The sequence below is a fragment of the Penicillium chermesinum genome (assembly GCF_028974085.1).
Source record: "Penicillium chermesinum strain IBT 19713 chromosome Unknown utg000005l:1.0-4115287.0:1.0-4118363.0, whole genome shotgun sequence".
Taxonomy (NCBI): Eukaryota; Fungi; Ascomycota; class Eurotiomycetes; order Eurotiales; family Aspergillaceae; genus Penicillium; species Penicillium chermesinum.
In genome coordinates this window covers 2,164,418-2,189,872 of record NW_026695315.1, presented here as the reverse complement: position 1 = coordinate 2,189,872, position 25,455 = coordinate 2,164,418, and the positions used below count along the sequence as shown (strand labels likewise).

The 25,455-nt window shown below is 48.9% G+C and overlaps 9 protein-coding genes across 9 annotated transcripts; 5 read left to right on the top strand and 4 right to left on the bottom strand.

Moving 5' to 3' along the window:
- Window positions 1-1,469: 1,469 nt before the first annotated feature.
- N7468_006987 (uncharacterized protein) lies at window positions 1,470-1,928 on the top strand (the record flags this gene model as incomplete). The annotated part of the gene is made up of 1 exon (XM_058476283.1): window positions 1,470-1,928. One exon carries the CDS (start codon window positions 1,470-1,472, stop codon window positions 1,926-1,928), a length of 459 nt encoding a protein of 152 aa, XP_058329173.1.
- Window positions 1,929-5,232: 3,304 nt separating this feature from the next.
- Window positions 5,233-8,683, bottom strand: N7468_006986 (uncharacterized protein; the record flags this gene model as incomplete). Its single annotated transcript, XM_058476282.1, has 3 exons — window positions 5,233-5,982; window positions 6,038-6,664; window positions 6,722-8,683. 3 exons carry the CDS (start codon window positions 8,681-8,683, stop codon window positions 5,233-5,235), a joined length of 3,339 nt encoding a protein of 1,112 aa, XP_058329172.1.
- A 13-nt stretch (window positions 8,684-8,696) lies between these two features.
- N7468_006985 (uncharacterized protein) lies at window positions 8,697-9,251 on the bottom strand (the record flags this gene model as incomplete). Its single annotated transcript, XM_058476281.1, has 1 exon — window positions 8,697-9,251. The coding sequence occupies one exon, from the start codon at window positions 9,249-9,251 to the stop codon at window positions 8,697-8,699; it is 555 nt and encodes a 184-aa protein (XP_058329171.1).
- A 681-nt stretch (window positions 9,252-9,932) lies between these two features.
- N7468_006984 (uncharacterized protein) lies at window positions 9,933-10,689 on the top strand (the record flags this gene model as incomplete). The annotated part of the gene is made up of 3 exons (XM_058476280.1): window positions 9,933-10,007; window positions 10,174-10,425; window positions 10,453-10,689. 3 exons carry the CDS (start codon window positions 9,933-9,935, stop codon window positions 10,687-10,689), a joined length of 564 nt encoding a protein of 187 aa, XP_058329170.1.
- A 12-nt stretch (window positions 10,690-10,701) lies between these two features.
- Window positions 10,702-11,059, top strand: N7468_006983 (uncharacterized protein; the record flags this gene model as incomplete). The annotated part of the gene is given in 2 exon segments (XM_058476279.1): window positions 10,702-10,957; window positions 10,971-11,059. 2 exon segments carry the CDS (start codon window positions 10,702-10,704, stop codon window positions 11,057-11,059), a joined length of 345 nt encoding a protein of 114 aa, XP_058329169.1.
- Window positions 11,060-13,598: 2,539 nt separating this feature from the next.
- Window positions 13,599-15,190, top strand: N7468_006982 (oxidoreductase, short-chain dehydrogenase/reductase family; the record flags this gene model as incomplete). Its single annotated transcript, XM_058476278.1, has 4 exons — window positions 13,599-13,938; window positions 14,011-14,084; window positions 14,149-14,661; window positions 14,711-15,190. 4 exons carry the CDS (start codon window positions 13,599-13,601, stop codon window positions 15,188-15,190), a joined length of 1,407 nt encoding a protein of 468 aa, XP_058329168.1.
- Window positions 15,191-19,360: 4,170 nt separating this feature from the next.
- Window positions 19,361-19,732, bottom strand: N7468_006981 (uncharacterized protein; the record flags this gene model as incomplete). The annotated part of the gene is made up of 1 exon (XM_058476277.1): window positions 19,361-19,732. One exon carries the CDS (start codon window positions 19,730-19,732, stop codon window positions 19,361-19,363), a length of 372 nt encoding a protein of 123 aa, XP_058329167.1.
- Window positions 19,733-22,082: 2,350 nt separating this feature from the next.
- N7468_006980 (uncharacterized protein) lies at window positions 22,083-22,391 on the top strand (the record flags this gene model as incomplete). The annotated part of the gene is made up of 1 exon (XM_058476276.1): window positions 22,083-22,391. One exon carries the CDS (start codon window positions 22,083-22,085, stop codon window positions 22,389-22,391), a length of 309 nt encoding a protein of 102 aa, XP_058329166.1.
- Window positions 22,392-23,519: 1,128 nt separating this feature from the next.
- N7468_006979 (uncharacterized protein) lies at window positions 23,520-24,409 on the bottom strand (the record flags this gene model as incomplete). The annotated part of the gene is made up of 4 exons (XM_058476275.1): window positions 23,520-23,771; window positions 23,836-23,917; window positions 23,942-24,023; window positions 24,052-24,409. 4 exons carry the CDS (start codon window positions 24,407-24,409, stop codon window positions 23,520-23,522), a joined length of 774 nt encoding a protein of 257 aa, XP_058329165.1.
- Window positions 24,410-25,455: the final 1,046 nt, after the last annotated feature.

Here is a 25,455-nt window from a genome sequence, read left to right as displayed (position 1 = left end):
CTCCAAGTGGACCGTTCACGTGCGTGGTTTCCAAGTTGCAATGCATACTTCTTGCCTTAGCAAGTAAGGAAACAGCATGACACATGGGTCGATTGAACGGATTGAAAGAGAGCATTCATAGACGGTGACCGAGTGGTAACCCCGTCCACGCGAAAGGGACCTCTAATATTGTGGTGTCTCTGGACTCTATAATCGAATTCGCACACTACTACTACAAGTATTACCACCTACTATCGATTTGACGATTGCAAGTCGAAGACTTGAAGTAGTGGGTTTATGGCCCTTGCTGCTGTGCTGGGATTGAAAGATATCAATCCCAAAGCGCACTCCTTCAAGTCCGGACCACTATCGCCAGTGTACAGGGATATTTGGGAGCATATCAAGCAATGATCATAAACTCCCAGTACATAAGACTACAGGGTGTGGAGAACAGGGCTTCCCGTCCGCTCAGCCGTACTTAAGCCACGTACAAAACAGTTGATTCTCTGAGAGCCCTAAGTCTTAAAACGGCGTCACAATTTATCTTAGGGTGAGTGTGGGCGACATGGATGATAATTGGGGCGACGATGGGTGAGGAGGTAAGAACCGGGTAAGAGCAGGGTGAGAATATCTACTTTCGTATTTTCCTAATGGTGGTGATAAATAGCTTATAGGATGCCCCTTCCGGTCTGCTATCTCTTTCTCATCGCCACCTAGCAAGAGCATACTACCAGAGGCGGTATAGCAGAAAGGGATCTTGATATATCCTCAAAGGCGCTTTCAACACCAATTCGATGGTGTTTCGCCATCGAATCCCATTGTTCCTTGACACTAGCCTGACCCGGACCCAACCCGGACTTGGATCTTCTTTCTTAGAGGAATATCATGATTAAATGACTTATAATAAACAACCCTGTAATAGCCTTTATGCCTTTCACTATTAGGGAAAGCTCAAATATTCCAAGTGTTTTTCTATCCTTGGTTCTCATATTGGATGTGGGACCTGTTTGCCTTGAGGTGCTTATGGCCCGAACTTGAAGTTAGTCGAAGTGCCCAATTGGAACGATGAAAGGGAGCATATGATTGAAAGTGGCCCCAACAGCTCATTAGGCAAGCTGTCTTTCATGCATTTGCAGGAATTGATTCAGGCCGCCAACTACGTACCAATATGCAAGGCCGCCAAGCTGGGTCGCCAATTGATTTGCAGCCCCAACCCCCGTGTATGAGTAGACCAATGTTCTCGTGCCCTCACCAAGGCCTCAATGCTCGTACTTTTACCATTGTTCTATTTATACGTGTATAGATGAGGGCTTTTTTTCACATTTAATTTTATCCTTGGTTCATAATTCCATCGGCCAGGGCAGTAAAAACATATAAGTTCAGCCAGCGCGCTCGTTCAAATAAGATTCGTCAAGGTCTCGACATTGAACTCAGAGAATATCACTTTCAAAAAAGTGACAAGATCCACCTGGGCAGTCATCAGATTCAATATGTCTTCAATGAACATTCTTGCCTTGGGCAGTATTGCTCTATTCTCCTTTATTCACTCATCTCTTTCTTTACCCTCCGCACCTCCTCAATTCGAAGTATTGGTTCGCAACGAAAGCTACGCCTACAACCCATCCGAAGAACTCCGCAATGAGGTCCTCGCACGACGCGCCGAGCTTCCCTTCGCAAAGCGTGACTATGCAACTGTGCAAATTTGCACTGACGCGTCCTGCACCAACTGCCACACCGTGTGGGATGCGGAATTTACAACCGCCAGTGCTTGTATCTCAGCCGCAAACACTGAATGCATGATTATTTCCAATCTCAATCAAGCAAACATCGAGTATTGGAGCAGTCCCGGCTGCCATGGTCGCAACTCCCATTACGGTGGATGTCCTGGTGGAACCAACGCTGTCGGATCGCCGGACACTCAATCTATCGGTGTTCACCCTGGTTGTTAGGGCGCACTGTGACTGAGGACTACTTGATATTTAAGATTTCCTTCACGCAGGACTTTTGTTTCTGATTCACATTGTTATTGATTCCAGCCAACTCTATATCTCTCGTTCGGTGTCGTGGACAGACCGTGGCATTTATATCATGCAGAACTTTTTCACATTGCTATTTGAAATATATTATGCTTCTTGATATGATAATTCGTGTTTTGATCTCCAAGCTCCTGGCCGTTTTTAAATAATTAGAATCATCGTCGAGATGACATTACAGAACAGCTATGATAAGACATGTTACTACGACTAGTGCACCCTATAAAGCATATGCCCAGGTGTGAATTGCTGGCAGCACCTGTCTGTGGCGGTCCCTCTGCTGCCCCCACATGAATTGCCACAATTTATGGGACCCCATATTTTGCATCGTTCCGCTAGGTGAACGAAAGCAGAGCCAGCTAATTTTCGTTATCGAATTTGAATAGTTTGATTTCGGTTTGAATTGCACTCATAGTGCTCTCAAATTTTAGCATTTTATGTGCAACAGAGAAGCTGCATGAACCTGCTGTTGAATCCTATGAGATATATATATATATATATATATATATATCTATCAGCAGTCTGCGACACAATAGCAATCACGTTGAATAGCAGTTCGGCGTGCTCCTTGTTCCGATTCCATGACAGAAGACAAACACGATTCAGCGATAGAAAAAGCGTCAAATTCCCGCTACAGTATCTCCATGTACTCGTCTCGAGTCATGGAATTTGCGTGCTCAGGACAGAGTGGTTCAACGTCTCAAACAGTCTATCTAAAGCTCATTCTAAAGGGGCACTAATCATACGATGCACTAGTACTCTCCGGTCAGTCTAGGATGTTACAGCACCTATAGGACAGGCTCTATGTCCAAATTATTCCGAATACGCCACATTATATCTCGACAAATGGTACTTTCTCTCCAGGATGAGTCTGTAGCCAACTCTCCCATCATTCGAGTTCCGACAGCAAAGGACTAGTCCAAGAAGACCATTCAAAATACCGTAATGCCATCGTCCTTACAGTGAAACAATATAATATTAATTGTTATGACTGTATATATGGATATATAATCATCGTGTGAAGATAGCCTTGAAAGAGCAGCTTAGAGGCGGACACCGATATGCAGATAAGATTGCTCCCCTTGTATGTATAACAAGAACAGGACACGACGAGCGCGAAGACTAAGTTTAAACTGTTTTTAAGAACACAAGATTTTGAAATAAGTAGCTAGGAAACCGACGAAAATTGTAGAGGACATGAATGCCAGGCTCAATATGATGTTTGAAACCAGAGAGTTCTTTTCCCGTACAATCAAGAATGGGGAACCTTTTGATAGCTTCATCTCAAATGGATCATGGAGATGATCGAGGAAGTATGTCAATTTCTGTGATACTGGTATAGTGAGTTGAGACTTGTTATCAGGCACGTCAGACACTTCGAAGATTTCATGCTTTTGATCTGGAGATGAAATGCGATGAAAAGGAAATTAAAGGAAATTTGAATACACAGGAAGAGCAGATATCCATATTTGTGCAGATTCTGCATACGAAACAAGTTCCAGTGATAGAGTCGCAACAGAAACTGTAGATCGCTTGATAAATATGAGTGGCAAGGGGGTATTTGAGGGAAATGAACCTGAAAGAGATGGCGTGCGTTGTTCGTGTTGTTAAGGAATAGGAAATACCGACCCAATTGCTGCAACACAAGCCATGTAGAGTTTGCGCTAAGCTCAGGAAGAATATTGGTGAGGTGGAAGAGGGATAGTTGAACAATTATCTCTTGATTTTCGTGAGGTGTTAACAAGAGCTGAGGACAACGTCCAGTTATTTCTCGCATCAAAGTTTCGTGCCCGAGTGCCCAGTCCATAGCATGTCTGCCATAGCCGCCTGGAACAGAAGGGTCGGCACCGAGATTTAGAAGCTTGGTCGCGAAATGAATGTGGCCAAAGCAGATCGCCACGCGGAGAGGGGTTTGTAAGAGCCTGTTGTGCTTGTTGATAGCTGAAAGAAGTTGGGGGAATCGAAAGAGAACATGGGTTATATCCCTTGAAGCTGCGATGTGAAGAGGTGTCTGATCGAGTTTATCTGTCAGGGAAATATCTGCACCAGCATGAAGAAGAATTTCAACAGCATCGGGATAGCCTGAATAAACAGCCGCCAAGAGAGGTGATGAGTATTTACCACCCTGGGCGTTGATATTGGCTTGAGCGTCAAGTAGGATCTTGACCATCTCAACACTTCCCTCATATACAGCGGCCTATAGAGCATTGCCAAAATGACCATCTTGGGCGTTGATATCGGCTTGAGCGTCAAGCAGTATCTTGACTATCTCAACACCAGAAAGTGTGAGTCAAATCATCACGACTATCCAAGCATCTTGACACACACCGGATGAAATGTTAATTGTCCCGATTGTCCCATAGTTATTTCCGAGTTCAAGACCCTTCTTCGCACTGCCAAAAGATGTCGAGCCCATGTTGAATATTCAGTGCAGAAAATGGGGCTGCTATAAACCGAAACTTCCACCTGAAAGTCAAGGTTGTCTTACCCCTCAGATGACAGTCGGGCCCTAAACCTTGCTAGGCTGGGAGCTACTACGATAATCCGGTAAGTAACGATACATCGCCAAAACAAATGAGGCTCACAGAGCTTCTTTGAAAGTAGTTTAGCGTACCTCGCCATTTAGCGATCGGGGAACAATGAAAGAGTGTAGGTTGGTGACCCCGATTTCCAGAAATACTGTAATGATTAATGCTGGACTACAAAATTTTCGGAAGTCAGTTTCGCTGCTTCTAGCACCCATATTGTTTCCGAACTTTAATGCCAACCTACACTAGCCTGTATATAGACCTATACACATTTTATGCGATAACGTGGACGGGTTATGGTAAATTGAAGTCACATGAATATGTACGCTGCGCGGAAAGCGGGAATATCGCAATACAATAAGTCTGACTAGAGCTCCTCACGAGCAGTATTATTGTCCTCTAATCCCACGGGATCCAAGACTGGTGATGATGATTTCAATCACCCTGACCCGTCGTCGAAGCTACGTGGATACAATGATTCTCGTAGTTGTCCTGATATCGCTATGCAAGTTGATTGTTTTAAACCTTGTCCACTGCCAAGGGTCGGGCCTAGCACGAGGTTGATTTATTGGTGCCTTGCCAGCACTTTCTTGAAGGGTAAGTCGAAATATCGCGAAAGCTCTAACCATACTGCAGATAACTAAGAAAGCTCTGTTCTCTCTAACCCTTCTTTCAAAAAGACAATGAAGATATCAGAGAGCTGGAAGCGCTATTTGATACGGTATACCTTCCTTGACTGAAAAGGCGATTATAGCAACTCTGCCATTTGCGCATCCAAGGGCGATAGTACTGTCTTTGACTGCCGAGGAGGTAGGCTGATAATCTGGAGGGAGCCATAGCTCTCTTTGGCCCTGAATAGTAACCCACCGACCTGCTAGAGATACCTCTGCCACTTTTTCAGAGGGATTTGAGGAAAGGCTTCCATGGAAGACCCCAATATCGAAAGATCCGAGGTTGGTATTCAGCCACGGCAGTTTCTCAGAAAATTCAACGTGAGTGACAGAACTGTGCGTACTTATGGTATGCCTGAGGGTGCCAGTGGCAGGATCCCAGAGCTTAATAGTTTTATCATAAGAGCCCGACGCCAGCAGCAGGCCATCTCGTGAGAAGGCGACCGACCAAACCATGTCGGAATGGCCCTCTAGAGTATGCTTGAGGGTGCCAGTGACAGGATCCCAGAGCTTAATAGTTCTATCACGAGAGCCCGATGCTAGTATCTGGGTATCTTGTGAGAAGGTGAGTGATAAAACTCCCTTGGAATGGCTCTCTAGAGTATGCTTGAGGGTGCCAGTGATAGGATCCCAAAGCTTAATAGTTTCATCATCAGAGCCTGATGCTAGTATCTGGCCGTCTGGTGAGAAGGCGACCGACCACACATCTTCGGAATGGCCCTCTAGAGTATGCTTAAGGATGCCAGTGACAGGATCCCAGAGCTTGATAGACTTATCACTAGAGCCTGATGCCAGTATCTGGCCATCTTGTGAGAAGGCGACCGACCACACCTCTTTGGAATGGCCCTCTCAGAGTATGCTTAAGGGTGCCAGTGATAGGATCCCAGAGCTTGATAGTTTTATCATAAGAGCTAGATGCTAGTATCTGGCCATCTGGCGAGAAGGCGACCGACCAAACCCCCTCAGAATGGCCCTCTAGAGTATGCTTAAGGATGCCAGTGATAGGATCCCAGAGCTTAATAGTTTCATCAGCAGAGCCTGATGCTAGTATCTGGTCATTTTGTGAGAAGGCAACCGACCAAACCATGTCGGAATGGCCCTCTAGAGTACGCTTGAGGGTACCAGTAGCAGGATCCCAGAGCTTGATGGTTTCATCACTAGAGCCCGATGCAAGTATCTGGCCATCTCGCGAGAAGGCAACCGACCAAACCACGTCGGAATGGCCCTCTAAGGTTTGCAACTCTGGACTCCAATTCTCTTGCACTCTTGGGCCTCTGGATAACCAATCAGGAAGCTCTCTCGCAAAATCCGTCCGGATTAACGATCTCTGCGGTGCAAAAACCAAGCCGGAGCTGTACAGCTGCAGCGGTGCCATGTCAACGATGTTTACAAACTTGTAGGTATACCTGCGAGCGTCCGAGAGGAACAAAAATATAGGAGTTTTCAATGAATCCTATATTCGACTAACGTTACTCGATTCACTGCACATACCTCAGTAAGAGACACTCACCTTTGTCAACTCAAGTAATGTGTCCAGAGCGTTCAAGCATTCGGATATTATCCCTGATATAGCCATTACCTCCAGCCAATGAAGGAAGTGCTCTTCGAGAAACACGAGTATTTGGTCAATGACCTGGGCGGGGAGGGAGCTTTGGGCGAGATGGTAAACCCAATAACGGCAGGTGTACTGCAGGACAGGTGGGAGAAATCTTGCTATGGAGGCAGAGTCTATCTCGCTTCGGCTGGTTCCATAACTGGGCAAGTTACAAATATTCTTCCTAAGCAGACGACGCATAACAGCGAGACACTGTCCAACTATGAACTCGTGCTTCTTCTTCGTGTCTACCCAGAACCGAGACGTGGACTCTTGGGCTTTCGTACGCTTATCCACCAGATAGTCGTGGAAGGACAGATGGAGAGCTCGTATGGGTAGGTTGGGATCGTCAGGTATGGTCAGAACCGAATGAAATGCGTCTAGCCGGGTACTGATGTCATCTTCTGGCATCTCGAGAAGTTCCGTAAGAGCACTCAACGAGAGTGGAGTAGCCAGGAGAACAATCACGCCAATTGTCTTCTGGAATTCCTCCACCAGCTGATCCGTGTCGTTCTCATCCTCGGCAAGCAGCTGATTTAAGATTGGTCGGTATGTTTTGTCCATTTTGGATCCGAGCGAATCTTCAAAGAACTGCTGCAGTCGTCTTTCAGGGTTCCATCTCTTATCAGCCACAAAACGACACACCGTAGCTGCGAAGATGAACAATGGAACAGCCATTGCAGCTAGACCGTCAATTCTTGCCGCACCAGGCCAATCGGGAGGAAGATCACGATGACGCTTTTGTCTGATGCGGCGGAATTCTTCTCTGAGATATAGGGTAATGTCGTGTCTTATCACCTCATTATCCAAGTTCTGTAAGATCGTATTCTGATACTCGCCCTGATCAATTTGATCAAACCCGAAGCGAATGGTTGCCTCTGGCCGGCTCGTCAAGAAGAATCGGAGCTTCAGGCATGTTGCCTTCTCGACCTTTGGTAAAAGTTCGAGGATGACTGCCACGTCTTCCTCCCGCTCGCACTCATCTAGGGCGTCGATGACTACCACTGGCGAAGTACTTGACTGGCTCCGATCCACCGCGAGCAATGGCTGTAGCATAAGTTTATCAAACTGCTCCTGAAGCGATTTTCTCGCAATGGCTGGATCATCATCGATAGCTTTTCGGATGCCGACAATCATTTGAGGAATGTGGACTGCTAATTGCGCCACAATGGTGGGAAATAACTTTTCAGCTGAGCCCCGGTCTCCCTCGCCTCTTTTGAAAAAGAAAGTTGCCCCGAGCATGCCATCTTCTTTAAACGATCGAGCTACCGTCCTCGCAATAGTGGACTTTCCAGTCCCTGCCATTCCACTCAGCCAGAATATGGATTTGTCACTTGACCTTCCCCACTCCTTCACTTGTTGAAGCAATTCTTTTCGCGTCCCAGGAAGACATTCGTCCTCATGTTGGTCCTTAAAGGAGTCAAAAAACGCTCCATCAGCAGAAGGAAGATTCAACATGTCAACTGCTTTGTGCACAGTTTCAATTTTCGACACCAGAGTGTCGATCCGAGTCAGAATGGCCTCTGCCTCGGCTTGCCGGTGGAGATGCTGATCGAGAAGCAGCCAGTGATGTAGATGGGACTCCTCCGCCTCGATCGAGGTCTTGAGCTGTGCGAGTTGCTGGCTCGCTACAGCCGCTATGCTCTCCACAAAGTGTCTCCCCATGCTAAAATGTTGAGCCCTGCACACTTTGGCGGAGTACTGTAGTATTGCCACATAGACCCGGATCATCGATTTTTCTTTTTCGGCTTTTGCTATGGCTGCTTGGATGTCGCGATAGAACTGGTCTTCAATAAAGGCACAACGAGCCAACAGATCCGCCAGGTACCCGGAGGACTCAAGCAGAGCGTCCTGTAGGTCCGTATGGTTCTTGGCCATCTAAATCATTAGCTTATGTTTGTTTTTTATCGGTGAGATGACCTACCGTCAATCCGAGCGAGACTATCGCCCAAGCACTTGAAGCGTACCCGGTCGGATCGAATTTCACCACATTGTCAACAACATCCTGAAAGGAAAGCACACAGTTTAATATTTTATGGGCTGTTGCCCGAGTGCCACTCTTTCTTGAATCCTCCTTGTACTGGGTCTCTGTCGCCTTGACTACTTGGTCAAATATCTCTCTAGTCCGTGCTCGACCAGCATCCTGAGGCGCGGTTGTCACCACGGGGAGAAGAGTTGCCAAAGTGTCCCGGTCGCTCTCACTAAGTGCGTCGTACGCCATCTGCCAGCGATCCCTCGCATTGTACTTTTTAGCTTCAGAATTATCAGCTTCGGCTTTCGCTGGGTCGCTGTTCGCGCCTGGGGAGGTGGCGAGCTCTGGAGTGACTGGATCTGGGGTAGTTGGACGTGTGTCTTTGTCTTTGTTCCGTCCTGGCAAGATATCTTTCAGGCGTCCGAATACGTGACGTTTCTTTTTGTATGCTGAACCGCTAGGAGAATCAGCCATCGCCAAACCAAAGGATCGCCTTGCGATGGGGTCTAGTCAAGAGGTCCGATAAAGAAACCGTGGAGGCGGGTTGGGAATCAAAAGGAGGGGAAGTGCCTTTACTATTTCAGCCATAAGAGTTGGGGGCGTTGCAAGTGACAGGGGTCCAGTTCGTCAGGCAGCCACGCCATGCTGAAAGGCCATGCCCGACGCGCCATACTCTTCCTTTGCTCACGTTGACGTTCGCGGGTTATGGCTGCATTGGACTTGGATAGACAACAAAAGCTATTCGCAAGCGATGGTCAAACGACGAAACCCCTCCGACCCGCGCTACAGCAGCATGTGCGGCTACCCCCGCTAACTTCCTGGTTACGAGTCAAGCGCCTTCCTTACCCCGCGGACAGTCCAAGCTAGCCTGTGTTTGCTTAGATCCGCAGCGGATGAGCCGGCACTCCGAGGCAATCGGTGTGGAAGATACAGCCAGCCTCCTCCCCATAAATATGTATAAGAACCTAAGTCTCATTCCCTGGTCAGCGATCACTTCTCTCAAGAAAAACGCCACGGTCCTGATCCGCAAGATGGGGAATGGAACCCGATCATTATGTTTGTATAAATTGGTGTGGAATTACGCTGCGTATGTATAAAGTCAGCCGTGCATAGCTACGGAGGATCTCCATGGAAGACCATTGCGTTCGGCGAACTATGTCCAACCAACATACGGACCCGGAACTGACATTGTGGGCAGTTGGTGATGGCGGAAGCGCGGAGGCCCAAAGGGTTGATTTCAAGCCAGATTCTTCATAAAAATCTAATTTTTTATTCAATTAACAAACCAGAGCAGCACAAAGAGGAAATCGCCGAGCTCTTATGCCTCGAAAACGGCAAAACCTGCCTCGACGCTCTCCAGGGCAATGCAGCAACCTTGATTCTTATCTTCTGCTAGTACACTCGTATAGTCAACAAACATCCAGGAGAGCACTACGACCAGGGCGCATTATACGTCTCTGTTCACTACGAGCCACACGGCGTCTGCGCAGCCATCGTGCCCTTCCACGGGCCCCAGGTGCACACAGGCTGTAAAGTCGCACCTGCGATCGCAGCCGGAAACACGACCGTGCTGAAGCCCTCAGAGCAAGCCCCGCTGACGCTGATGCGGATCATGGACCTTGTTTCGGAGATTCTGCCAAAGAACGTTGTCTAAGTCGCCCCTGGTCTTGGTCAGTGCCGCAGTCCTTCGTCGAACATCCTAGGTCAAAATGGTTTCTCGTTCACGGGCAGTCTGCCCGTCAGCACCAAGATAGCCGGGGTGGTGGGCAAAAGCACCAAGTCCATTATCCTGAAGCTCGGGGATAAGAATGTATTGGTTATCTTCGACGCCATAGACCTGGACCGGGTCCTCCCGGTCGCGATCGAAGGGGCCTTTTTTGATAACTGCTATGCATGCACTGATACATCATGACTCTTGGTCCAGATGAATCTATATACGCCGTTCTGTGCCCTAATGGCGGATGCAATCTTGAAGCTGAAATTTGGGAACGGGATCCGACGCATGTCGGGCCTTCAGGTGAGAAGGCCCAGCAGGAGCGCGTGCTGGGCTATATCGAGCGGCTTCGGCAAGAGTCCGAACGTCAAGATTGCAGCGCAGGCGGCGTTGCCGAGAGACCCAGGGCTCAAGGGTGGCTTTTTGGTGCCACCGACGCTTTTAACTCGACGTCCCGCGGGCGAGTGTCTGGGCCCCAGATGAAATGTTTGGGCCGGTGGCGACAGTGACGCCATTTAGCACGGACAAGGCGGCGATTTCGATTGTTAATGAGTCGGATACAGGCTGACTGTTTGTGTCTTCAGCAAAAGACCATAAGCTCCGTCTGCGTCTGGGCGCAGGGCTGATGTTGGGATGGTTTGTGAACAATTGCTCTCGCGGCGGGCTGGACACGCTCTTTGAGGCGTGAAGAATTCTGAGATTGGACGAGAGTACTGTAGTGAGGCTCTCAGGGGCTCGGCCCAGCCCAGATTCATCAACGAGCCTTCCTGAATTGGCCTTCATCCAGGCTGGCGTGCTATTCATGATGTGTGTGATCTCAGCGTCCTGCCACCACCGGCGCCATCCTTATAGTAAGGCTACGATTTCAACGTGAGAGAGTGCCGAATAGGACGAAAGATTTATGAGTAGCCTAGGGATACTGGTTATATGCTTCCTTTGTCCTGATCAATAAACAGAACAGGCGCAATCCATTCGTCAAGTCAAATGTGAGCGGGAGTCTAGATCGACCATCATACACGGCTCCAAGACAAAACTTGGAAGTCGATGGTGATCTCCAGCGCAGCATTTGTCCTTGGGTGATTGGTCCTGCCGAATAGTTTGTGAATCAATACGCATTGCTTTTACTCGTCACCCTATGCGACACAAGACGATCCCCCCCACTTATCTCGAATATTGCAAGTCCCGGTTAACTGGGATGCGGGTTCCCCAAATATACAAGGCCTCAACTCGAGACAATGATTTGACGAATCAGAGCGCGGACAAACAAAATGAAAGAAGGGATTCAAAATGGGGTTTCAATAGTAATTTCCGCATAAAATGGGGCAATGGGGCATCGCGGTGACCGATCACACTTTGTCCCGCGGTGGCAAACGGCTCGTGGCCGGCAACAAGGCACATATTGAAAGGCCCCGAGGCAGAAACTTGTGATTGATTTGGATACTGTGACATCAGTTATCATGAGTATCGTCCAGCCGGGGCAACGGTTGCCTGAGGGTGGGATGGAGAAGAGAAGAATCTAAGAATATCCAACGCTGTGGTGAACTACTTGCATGCGCCACTGGGGCTGAGTGAAACCGGTGCCCGGTGGCAGAGTCGATCTCTGTCGATCGCATTTCTGGAGGTTTAGTGTGACGGTAGAGCTGTGCTCAGGGTACCTGTTCGAGGTTCCCCCACAAGCAAATTTCTGTTTCCCTTGGGATGCATAATCATGAATCACGGCGCTGGGCAGGTACGAGATGCGTCTCCACCAGGCCTTTCGACCAGGGAAATCTAGGAAAATTTCCTCTTTTTCACACCTCAGATCCATGGACACGTTGAAAGGAATTGTTCCGAGAGCCTCAGCGTCGAGCCCGAGTTCCTTGATCGAGGAGGTGTGGGGCGTGGACTTACATCACCACTTTGCGACGCATCACCTTCCAATTCGCTTGGAACTCACCTCGGCACTCCACATGTCCTGTACTCTCAGGGTCGCCGTGATGGGCCCTAGGGGTTTGCCAAAGAAGCACATGGGCGACGCTCAGCCAACCAAGTGCGGATGACTATGTCTGCCCAAGGTCATTTCTGCTCAGCCCTGGGGGATTCTTGGTCATCCATGCTCGTTCTGCCCTCCGACTGGCTAGGCCCCTCTCCGGCGGGTGGACCGGGATGATGTTTAACTGGCAGTTCATGGGGCTGATTGGCCGGGGGTGGAACGGACTAGAGATGAACTAAGATGCACGCTAAGATCACCCGATGTCTGCAAAGTCGAGGCTGTGATACGCTGTAAAGCCTCGAGCGAAGACGACCCCAATCCTTATGCAAGTCATTCTGTCGCGCCACCCCCCGGGCTCGTCCCTATTGGAACAGCAAATCATTAAAAAAAGGGGGGGCAATTGGTCATGGTTGGGTCGACTTTGGGTTGTGAAGACTAAGACACTAACGCTATTTCCATCATTCTTATGCATGCGACACCGACTTTTCGCCCTTGAAAGACTATAATTCCTCCCGCGCCCAGTGCCCCAAGCCAGAAGATGGTGTGTGACGTCTACCACTGGTAACTTAAGAAGACCACTATGCCCATCAACTGGTTCGACCCAGCGTTCCTGAGTCCAGTCGGATCGAGACCCATGTGGAGTTCGAGGTGGACCGAGGGGAAAAAGTCCAGGCACCGTCATCCGGTCCCGAATTTGCCGTAGGGGATATAACCGTTTGGCTTTTTCTTGCTTTTCGTGTTTTTTATTTTTATTTTTTTTTTCTTTTCTTGAAGAAAAAGGGCGCAAGCTTGTTTGAACAAGTTTTAAAACTTCATCTCGACTCCTTGTACCTTGCATTGACGGTGAACTGGTAAGCGGATACATCATGTCCCTTGCAGCCTCCCCCGCCCTAACAAATCCGATCTATAGAGTGCGGGCGTTCAGACCTTTGGGTTTTTAATGGATATGTCACAACACTAAACGATCTGGAGTCTCATTTTTGAAAACAAACTCTCGGGATTCTTGACTTTCGCACGCCATTGCTTAGAATTGTAATGGATCACGAACTCTATCGATACACCGACTCTACCGGCGCATGGTCCGATACCGATCTGCCAGATAGCTCGACTTTCTCGGCAGACATGGACGATCCCCATGCGGTCTACACTCCTTCAACCCCCCCTTTCTGCAGATGCAGTATCTCTAGCGCCTCGTTCTGCGGGCCTCACGGGCGCCTTATCACTACACGATTATCGCAGACAGCTTGCGTCGACCGAGTTCCTGGACGACCCTGTCGATCGCCGCGACAAAATCTTGAAACGCAAACCCGCTACTGTAAATCTCAAGCGTTCTCCAACGCCTCCAAGTCTCCCTTTGTACGCTGCTTCAATCGATTCATCGCGGGCTTCCAGTCCGCCGCCATTGTCTCCTTCGTATTCGCAGAGTGTAGTATCGCAGCGGAGTGAGCAAGACGACGCCTTTGATCTACCGTCGGGTAAGCCCTTTTGGAATCAGTAGTTCATGCAGCATCTGCGATAAGAAATTAAACCACTAACTAGATATGCAGCGTCCTTTCCTATTCAGGCACCACGAGTGCATGTCTCGGACCTGAAGCGCCCCAGGCCTAATAGGAAACGACTGGTGAGTTTTCCCCTGAAACAATAATAAATACTGTCTCCCCGCCCCCTCTAACACATTAAACTAGAATACTTTCCGCGAAAAGCTTCGGCAGAGGCAGATCCAGGCACAGGCCCAAACTCTGCCTCCGGTTTCCCAGACATCCGACGCGATGCTGGCTAGCACGCAGGCCGTTGCCACCATCTCCCACGAGGGGACTTCTTTTGACATTCTTAATCCGCGAAAGTCACTGGACCTGGCAAGAATTGTTTCTTTCATTGAAGACGTCGATACTTGCCCGTTTCTCCCCGGAGACCACACACGAGACTCTCGGATGTCTAGCACTTTCACGATCGACGAGACAATGGAACGGGCGTCTCTCTCCCAATTCACGGATGCCTCATTGCCATCCCCTTATTCCTCTCGATCACTGTATACCTCCCTTTCGTCAACGTACAGCATGGCTAAAGATCAAGGCATTCCCTCATCTTCACCGCGAATGCATGATCGAGTCCGCTCTTTATCCGACTACTCCCTCCACGGAGGGAACTGCTGGCCCTATAGTTCCCCTAATCCTGATGATCAAAACTACCATGACCTGGTTGGTGATGTGCCCCGGGGACGAATGGCTTCCATCTCCGAGAGACTAGAAGAACATGACGAAACCCCCCCAAGGGCCAGCTCAGCCTGAGGCTGAAGCCGAGCCATCACGGCCCATCCCACCATCATCCCCAACATTCTCCTTCGAAAGCGAGATTGGGGAGCCAGGCTCTCCCGTCTACGCAAACGGCGAATGGTCCAACGTTGACGAGCGTGACCGCGGCATCTTGCTCGATGAGCGGCCGCCTTCTCCCTACGACACCTATTACGAAAATACCATGTCCCCAACCTATGCCCAACATTACGACCCTGACGACCCGTACTCTCCCATCTTCTTTGATCCCCATGTTCAATCCGTGCTGGCCGCGGCCAACGCTGAGAACATGGGCCTCCGCGGACATCCTGCTAAAGCGCTGGACGATTTGCAGCGGAAGTTTCAGAATTCCGTTTCCCTGGCTGGGGACGGAAAAGACGGGAAGTCGTTATCACAGCGAAGACGATTCCGGAAATTGTTCAGCTGGAAGTCGTGATGTCGGATTTTGGTTGAATTTTTCACGACGCTTATACAAGTGACGAAGGAACGGTGACAAAATGCCTTTTTTTTTTTCTTTTTTCTTTTCTTCTTACACCCTGTATTCTTACCTACTATCCTTTTATTTCTCTTTTCAATGAGTCAGAGACTCCTGTATCCAATATCACCGGCTTTGGTACGAGGATAATTCAAACGAACCCTTTCTCTCGGTCTTTCCATGACTGTTTCCTTCTAGATGCAATATAGAACCCTTTAGCGCTGTCTCCGCGTCTAGACCCCGGTGGGGGTTAGCAAATCCAAAGAAAGATCACTGGCCTTGGCCAACTGTGATTGCAGATCCAAGTGCAAGGTTTTCAGCGAATCACAGGTCCTATATATCGGTGTGGGCCTCAAGCACAACCAGTGCATATTCAAATGCGGCCCAACGCTTCAGCTCCCCGAAACATACGATGATAGGCCGCGTTACTGATACTCAATGCGGGGCTGGGCATTTTCTACCACGGTCCAAAAGAGTGACTAGCCAATACCATGTACCTGGAATTCAGAGCGTGTTTTACAGCCCAACTGTCAGCCATCGGGCACAGTAATCTTGCTGTTGAAACACCGCCAAGCTTGACGCACGCCAGAGCCTCGGTCTCGGGTGTCAGAGGCATAATGGAAGCCAAAGCTGCAAAAACGTGAGGAAATTATGCTTCTCTTTCACCGTCTACAGATCACCTGGAGGAGTGATGAGGCTTTCAAATCCCGTTTGCGTGATTACTCCCGAGGCGAATGGAATTACTGAAAACGGTGCTGCCTGTTGAATTAGAGTAATTCTCAAGTAGAGGAGCGTAATGACGGACCGACCAATGGTAGAGGATTTAGACTGTCGTAGCCCATTTATTGTTTGTCCTTTCTGAGACGATATATGATCCATCAAGTTCAGCAGGGGTAGAGCAATAAATTTCGCAAGGAGCCCAGCGACATGACTTGATGAGTTGGTACAAATATCCAGCTTGCCTTTGCAAGTTACTTACAAGCAATGAAACCTGAACATGGAAGTATATTGAAAACTGAAGTGCGCGGATACTTCCTCGATCCCGGGCCCGGGGTGCACTCATATATCAGTTGGGCCCCAAATTTCATCGGCGCACGATGCCCCTTATAGGCACTATTACAGGCTCGTGCAATCCCTGCAATATGGTAGGTTCCCATCAGTCGTGTTATTCACGACAACGCTCGCGTGCCCTTCATGCGAATATTTATTCAACGGGAGTCTGAAATTTGATATTGATGTAATCTCCCTGAGACCAAGAGGTGGTAAACAGCCATGTCCCCCAAACTAATGAGGCTCATCGCCTCAGAGAAAAGGTCACCACACATCGACGATTGGGGCTAAAGCGGCGTGCCAATTTCACTCCAGATGTTGCAGCCATTAAGGCTGTTCCGCCACGGATAATTTTCTTTTCTAAGTAGAACAGCCTGTTGTTTATAAATTTTAGCCCTGTGGGTCCAACTTAACTCCACAGCACGTTGTGGGGACTCGGAGGTCTCTTCAATCTCGAATACCCAATTCACCCTGTTCGGTTTGCCCAGACATATCTTACTAGAAAGTCGTCTTTGGGATATAGTTGGCTTCCGTGCTTTACTTTCTCTGATTTTTCAACCCTACTGTAGGCTGTGCTAGGGTTGGATAAAAATTCAGAGAGAGCATGTAGATTTCCCTCTTTCCTATACGAAAGAGACACATGTACACTGTTCACCGTACCTACCAAAATGATGCTCTTTAATGTTTCTTTATTGTTCCATCCGGACTTTTCTGCGTCCTTTCCTTGGAAGCATAGAAAACGTGACGCAGAGTCTAAACACCTAGACGAACCTATGGCCAATTACTTACTGCCTAGACCGCAGAACTGCTAGTAGAATTCTGTGCTAGTTTTCATCTCATATTTCTTTCTGAAAGCTTTGTTTCATGCCAGTAGGTATAAATGTTAAACGGGCGATATCCAGTTCTGTCCGTATCGTGGAAGACGCTGGTACAAAACGAGCATCCAGGCGGTGACGCGAGGGCCTCTCGCTTATAAAATACACAGGTGTACGTGTGTAACGCATAGGGTCTTGTTTTCTGGCCCCCTCTCTTTTTTTTCTAACTTTTGCGGGAGGTCTGCATAGGGCGACCAAGGAGAGTCAGTGAGACGCCCGATTACGTCCTCATGCGACCTTCAACTTTTTCTCAAAACACTAAACTCCTCTCAGAGTATTTGGCTAGTTATCGGTTCCCTTAACAGGAAAGTATTCGCCCTAGGACTTAAACAACACCCGAAAGCGGGATGAGAGAAAGTGGCTCATGTGGGTGAAGCCCGGCCGGTTTAGCTTGATGCAGTTAGGGTGGTGCGCCCGAGCGATTTCGCGCGGTTGTCACTTTCTGTCCCACCCTTGTCAATAACCCCTAACTGGGGTGTTGTGTATCTGGGCATACCAAGTATTCTTTCACTGATACACCAGTGGGACCAGACTTAGCTGCAATATTTCCTTCCATGCACGTTTTTTCCTGTAATTATACATAAGGCAAGCGTATTCGACTCGGAATTTGCGCCCCACTGGCAGGGCGCCATCAATCGGATTCACCAGGGTAAAGTGTGATTTCCCCTCTCACCCTGAAGTACCAGTTGACTTTATAAGGTGGGCAATTTGAAATTGGCTTCATTCACCCTGTTAATCTCAAGGCGCAATCGATGGATCTCTCTTTACCTCCTCCACCCCCTAGAGTCTGGTTCAATCAATTCTTCCCTTTCTCGTGATTTAAATCACTATTAGCTCGAGCGCTTTGTACTCTTGAGAATGGTTCAGCCAATCTGACTATTCAAACAAGTCGCTGGAAAGAAATGTCCTTGACATCTCTATCTTTTTATGGGGAGACTTTGACATGCAAATTCGCCAGTCAGACCATTTGAATTCTATTACTTCCACTCCTACTTCTTACCGTGGCAAAGGCTACAGCACTTTGTTCGGATTGTGAATGGGAATTCTATTCTTCTGGTTGATTGCAGAATACTAACTCACTCCAACACAACATATTAAGGAAATAGAACAAGATCGTTTGCGATCCTTCTTGGGCCCAGGTGAAGAGGAGGAAGGTGAGGGCCACAGGAGAGGCTCAAGAACCCCACCCCGGTGACGAACCTTCGAACATCAAGACAGCTAGGGGCATTTGCCCTTATGTTGAGAAATTTTATCTCCCCGACTGGACTTGAATTCGCAGTGATCACAACGCCAGTGATTCATATCTAGATGTTTGTCTTTCACATGACGCGTCAAAGAACCAGCGCGAGCGAATGGGTGGGAGTATTCGCAGCCTCTCCAGCGGCAGATGACACCTGACTTCTCACGATGTCCCTTTACGTGTTTCGTCAGACTGACACTGTCTGCAAAGGAAGCCATACACTTCCCCAAGCACAACTCAACTGGGTGCCGCTGTTGAGGAGGTGATCGTGTTCGATGCAATAGTTGCTGGCGCTAATGCCACGTCAGTCTCAACTGCTGAGCCTCAGAGGGATTTGGATTCTCATCCGCTTACTCTGCCGTGCCATTCTCGGTTGAAGTCTGAGTCGAACCAATACTTTTAGAATCGATGTCTGCGACCGTCTGGCTCTGACCTCCGGCCAAGGGCCTTTCCCTAACTCGTTATCAAATAACCGAGACTCAGAAGCGACGCGAATGATATCGACTTACGCTGTTCTGCCCTCTACCATTGAAGAAGGAGCCAGGACAATCATCGAGGGGTCAATACACCGGACGGGGAAATTCCACCAGGAATCCTCACTAAAGGATCATGTCAGACGATCACAATCTTCGGAAAGAGTCAGGTCAACGTCCACCTACGTTACTCCCATGTCCGCAACTGGATGATGAGCTTGGGCAATGTTCCCAGAGTCAGCATTCTGAGCAATGAGGCCCTGAAAATCCCACGAGGCCCCTTCACTAATGATTCTGTTAGACGATCACAATATCAGAAATGGTTCAGGTCAATATACACTCACGTTCCTCTGGCGTCCGCGACTGGATAAGGAATCTGGGGCATCTCCCCCGGAGTAACCATCCAGAGCAATAGGATCCTGAACTTCGATCCCGGGCCTCCGGCTAAACCTCGTGTCAGGCCAGACTAGGATGGAAACAGACAAAAATGCACTTACAATCCCTCACTATTAGCAAATGAATAGAGTGTCGAACCATTGCTGCAAGGAGCTTTGACTCCAGGTGCGACATCGTTCCTATTTGCCCAGTCGCCGACCTTCATTGTTCCCCCCTTTCCCGCAGGGTCGATTCCAGGACTTTCATGCCTGAGGGGACTCTGCAATGAAGTTGCCGACAAATCCTCGAAATGACTAAAGGATCCCATAAACCCAAGCCAGGGAGGCTGTTCGAAGTTGGCTTGCTGTTCAGCATCAGGGGGGACTTGCGCGTATTGGGAATCCATCGGCCGCGCCGACTCTTCATCTGGTGCAGCCGAGCGAGAAGACATGCCATCCACCGCTCGGTTATTAGAGCCCTGCGAACACATGATAAAGAGGATGACATCGATAGCTAACGCACGCGCTATTGTTGTTTGGTGTGGATGATATCGAGGAGGGGAGGACACCTCAAGAGCCGCCTATTTTCATCATCAAGCGGTCGAGGGAGCAGAGCACCCTCGGGTGTCGCATGTCCTTAGCCACTCATAGCAGGGGTGTCGTCTATCTTGCATTGCCTCACGAGGCTTCTTTGGCTCAAGTTCAAACCCATTTCTAAGTTCGCCGTCCATCACCATGATAATTCATTTTTGATCCTTTTGATGTTGAATCACAGCACGACGTTTTTGACTCTACCCAGCGGAGAGATATTTTTAAGACAAGCCAGTATGGTACAATTTCAACCAGTAGAGAATGGGTCTATGGGGTTAATTCTGTGGAGTCAAATTGCTGAGGGGTTGGGTGCCTTGAATTGCGAACCATTACATCGTTTTTCAAGGAGCTGTTCATCCCAGCTTGATTGCAACACACCTCGGCGGTGCCAAGGTCCCTTGAAATGTAAAGGTTTCTTTTCTTTTCTTTTCTTTTCTTTCTGTTCTTGCCTCTTTTAGTCCTCTATTCTATTCTGGATCTCCAGCTTGCGTGAACCAAGGCCAATGGGCTGCCCGCCGACCTATTAAAGAAATTGACTGTTCATTAGCTATATTCTTCATTGCCTGCTTTCTTCAGTACAGCGCTCGAGCATCCCCACACTATTAGTCCTCTAGATCTGGAACACGGGCCAACCCATGGAATGGAACAAGTTCAAGTCTCATTTCTGTACTTCCATATTGAGCTTCATCAAGGCCAATGATCAAGGCACAATACGTTTTGAGCTTTCCTAGCATTACGTGGAAATGCTCGAATTTCCGATTTATCAGCGACCTTGTGTCTACACCCATTTAGGAATGTCTTGGTAGACTGCTTTGCGATAAAGTCCTTGGATTTAACATTCATACAGTCGGCAGTTGGGGCATCAGTGCTAGCGAGGTTGGAGTACAGTGGGATAAGAGCTTACTACACTCTCACCACCAGTATTCTTACGACCAGCTCGAAAGGGCTACCACGTACGAGTACTACTTATGGACGCCTGAAGTTTTGAAGGCAACCTCAGACTCGGGGCAGTACTAATACAAGTACCATACGAAGTTCCGTGAAAGCTGTCTGGGGTGCCTTTCAAACCGGATGGATGCCCGATGATACTGTGGCTGAAGGGAAAGCACCCTCAAACTCCGTCAACTCGGTTAGTGGACAGCCCCGGGGTAAACTGGTAGAAGTAGGTAATTTGCTGATGGGGCTGCGCCTCGAAATTCGGGACTTTACCCCAGGTCCTCCTTCTCTTCAACCAATTCTTACATTGCCTTACATTGCCTCGTATAGCCTGGGAGCCGTGCGAAATGGTCGCCAAATACCACTTGAAGGTACCCTACATCCTGAAGGGTCAAGAACCATCCGCATGCCACGGTTCTCACACTTACTTAGGTAGTTTCCCCCTATAAGCTGGCAGCCTCACCTCACTTATACCTGCCAATAAAAAGGAAAGGTAGACAAACCTGCCCATTAACTGGAAGTCGTGAACATAGCAAGTATACATTGCTCCATCATGGACTGGTTCATATATGGAAATTAGAAATGCCCCTCATAACGCTTTCCGAGAAGTGTGCCACCAATAAGACGACGCTGAAGCTTTCTTGTGTTGCTGAGATTTCGAAGTTAAGAGTAGAAAAAGAGAGACAGAGAGAGAGAGATAAATGCCACCTTCTGATGTGCCAAAGCGGAACACTCCAAGAAATTCAAGACTATAGCCTCTCCTGCTTCCTGCTCAAAGCATCCTCAGTTGATGTCGGAGTCCGGGCATTGCAAGTGGTATTTCGGAAGTCAGCCGGAGTGAAAACCATGCAGCTTGGCTGATCAATTCCCGGGACCAAGAAATCTACTTGAAGTTGGAAAGGCAGAGCTGATCCTGTCCTTAAGGCTGGTACCAGGTTTGGCCCGTGGGCCTAACCCCCCTTGGTAACATGGCGACCCGAGTTCCTAATAATGACGGGAATTGCAGTTCTAACCAGCGACCCTGGGACTCCGGTGCACTAGCCACGTCTGGCCAGATATTTGTACAGGAAACGGGCCCATAGGCATGAGTAGAAGTGGTGTGCAATCGACAAGTTAGAAAGAATATATTCTCGAGACGTTTATCCCAACTCCGTAGGCTGACGTAGTTGAGCAATAGTTGGCGGTCCTTGTGCTCGTCTATCTTTACTGAAAGCATAAAACGGATTAGTGCTGAGGATCAAAGGAAGAGGGGTAAAAACACATGCGTGGACTCGCAGAGAGTACTGATACATTTGATGGGGCAAAGCAAACGGAATGGCCAATCAGCGCCCAGACTTCCTACGATCCCAGCCGCTTACCCTCCCACCACGTACTAAACAAGCCACACGGCCGCGCAGAAGCGAGCTAATGCTGCACGGCCACCGCCTTTCCTTAACCCTTCTCTTCGCGCCCTTTCGCCCCCAGCCTTTACTCGGTCCCCAAGGGCTCTACGAAATGGGTGAAGTTACCATGGGCTTTCCATACCCCTCTCTTCGGACGATGAAAATGTATGAAGCGCAGGAGATTCACTGTATTGGTCGGTTCGACCCGTCTTTATCCTGCAAGTTTGCTGCCTTTGCATGAGACTAGTGCTCGATACGACCCCCTGGCCTACCCGACTCGCGTATCACGCCCGACTAATGTACGCCCGGACTCACGCTAAGGTAAGCCTGCCACGTTCGCCAGCCTGCGCCCTGTGCCTCCATTGCCTCGCTTGTGACTTATGCTTCAACTCACTGGATTTGCTGTTTGTATACTTGGCCCCCCCTCCCTTCTCGTTGAAGTCACAGTGAGTTTCTGGTTTGAATGCAAGCAAAAATCAGAACTTGGGCGTCATGATATCTCGTCGAATTGAGCTAGGCGATTTTACGCATTACCATGCGTCTATCTAGCACTGATATGGGCCCGATATCTCTGATCATGCGATTCCTATCTTGCCAAGGTAATTGTCCTTGTCGAAGCTTATACCCAGACATACACTAACGTTCACGAAAGGAAGTGACAAAGACTGGCACATCCATAGTACACCATCGCCCTCGAGGCAACGCGCGGAGTAGCGCCAAAAATGATTTGAAGAACTACGAATATTAACAGGCGCTAGCGAGTGTCCAAGGGGATGGCTACTCATGGTTAATACTAGTAGTACATGCTTCTGAAATGAAGCACCGAGGGTCATGATGTGCCTTGTACGCAATCGAAGTGATATCTGGAGTCTGACCATGATATCGACTTGACAGATTGCGTACAAACAGACCGCAGGTAAGACTGGTTGATCGGAACATATTTCCATTCGTATCCCATTACGTGAACAAAGAAACATCAAAGAATTCGTTGACACGACGGTCGATATCCACAGGCCCCCGCACTTTCCTCCATCTTATATGCATCATTACAATTCTTGAATCACAACCCTCCGCCAGCGAAGGTTTCACAAATTGTTCAAGCACACTTTTCCAGCCACCAGCATTGGCTTTTGCATCCCGGTATACAGCAACTCCGAGCCTTACTTTCATACTCGTACTGCCTGTTGCACGCTGATGTACACGACTGGCGGGTATATGAAGAAGTCGGCAGGTAAGTACTTGGCGGGCAGCGAAGGCGATATTTCCCGCTTTACAGAGAGTTTGACACTGTGAGTACAGAGCGAGTCTGTGGCCACACAGGGAAAGCACCGGCAACCAAATATCTTGAGGAAAGAGGACTGGGAGAACCTTAGGTTCGGTTGCCAGTGTGCCGCCCACGGGCACTGCCATTCACGTGCTCCTTGATCTTGTCCTTCCGATGAAAGGTTCGGGAGCAGGAACTACACTTGTACAGTTGCAGGTTCAGGTGCTTCTCAACGTGTCGCTTCAAGCAAAACATGCGACCAAAAGTGCTCTGGGTTTCGCACCCTTTCCAGTAGCAGGTAACAGCACCCGCCCGGCCGGGCAAGCGAGTCCTGCTAAAAGCCACCTCTAGATGCACCTTCATGTGCTCTTCGAAGTCACTCTTGCTCATGGGACGATAACCACATTCGTTCCAGCCACACGTCCGGTCGCCGATGGGAACGTCGTGAACGGTCCAGCGTTGGTCCTCCCTGTATCTGTGTCAGAATCTCAAGCACGGCAACGCTGTTCAAGCAGCTCTCTACTTACGTTGCAGCACTGCTAGTAGCACTTGGAGAAGCGATCGGAGGAACCGCCTGGGCATTGTTCTGGGCATGAGCACCTCCGACCGCTTCAGAAGGGTTCATCCAAGTCCCGACCCCCCTCGATCCCTTCTGTTGGCCAGCGGGCCATGACGCCAAATCGGTCATTACTAGGTCGCATCCATTGATGATACTGGTACCCCTCGAGAGGATCATCCGCAGGCATCATAGGGAACGGCAAATCGAAAGCAGCATACTGGTCTGCGCTCCAGAGAGCGGACCATGGCACTTGAGCAAATGGCACAGGAGACTGCAAATACACTCGCGCGTTAGCCTGCTCCGCATCTAGATGCCATTCAGACGGAGAAGACGGAAAAGGCTGGAGCACACCCCGCTCCATCGCTTCACGGTATGTGGTGGCAGGATCACGGGCTCTCCGTCTCTGGTGGTGAGGGTCACCAACATAACGGTCCATGGCGGGCAAAGTGGTTCGCAACGGCTTCACTTCAGCTTCACTGTGGGAACCACTGAAGTCAGCAGCCAAACCTCGATGGATTTGGAAGAACGCAAGAAGGCCGCTTGACCGCACGATTTTGGATTTTAGAGGGGGGAAACGGCCGTAATCTGCAACTGCCTCCTCGTGCTCTGCTATCCATAGACCCACTCGGGTGCCGTTCTTTTCATGGGGGTTTCCTCTTACGCTACTGTTCTTACACCCTTGCCATTTGTCTTGACGCTTCCATTTTTGTCTACTTATTTCCAATGGTTGTAATGACGGTGAGTTCGAGCGGATTGGACCCCTCAGTGCTGCAAAACTTCCCGATGGACACTGTTTAGAACTCCTGTCAGTTCACATTGCAAAGGGGAAGCCAATTGGCAATGGCCTCTCCCCATTCGTTGAACTTCAAAGGGGCGGGGTAAGGAAGGTAATCCCAGTACCGTATTTTCTGAACATCTGGAGGAGCTACGATAACATGGATACTTGATTCATAAGCGACAGGTTCTCCCCCGGGCCCCATTCTTCGATGCGACACTTCTAACATCAAGAAAGGTCATTAGCTGATTTCAATCAACTCCGTAGCTCTTTTTTAATTTTCCTCAGATTTCCTTTTCCCCGTGTTCTTGTTAGTGACAGATGGACTCCACTCTCTTGACTCCGCAGTACCAGATCTGACGGCGGGAGGCGATCAAACCTTCCCGCGATTGAAAGTTCGCCTCGTGCGGTCCCCATCCGACGAACTTAACTTTCCGGTTCCTGAGTGCTAAGAATGAACAAAGTTTCTTTTCTAAAAAAAAAAAAAAAAAAAAAATCATATAAAAATAAAAATAAACGAGAATCGTACAAAGTAATTCAGACCAAGACATCGGTAGACCATATCTCTCCCCTCTGGTTTGCTGTACCTCGAGTTCCTGTGCCACCGCATCACTGATAAGGGCCCACGAAAAACTTGCCCACACGAATGTACCTTGTCAAGCCCTGTACTGCGTATGATACTACGTACAATACCCGGGTCGGCAGGT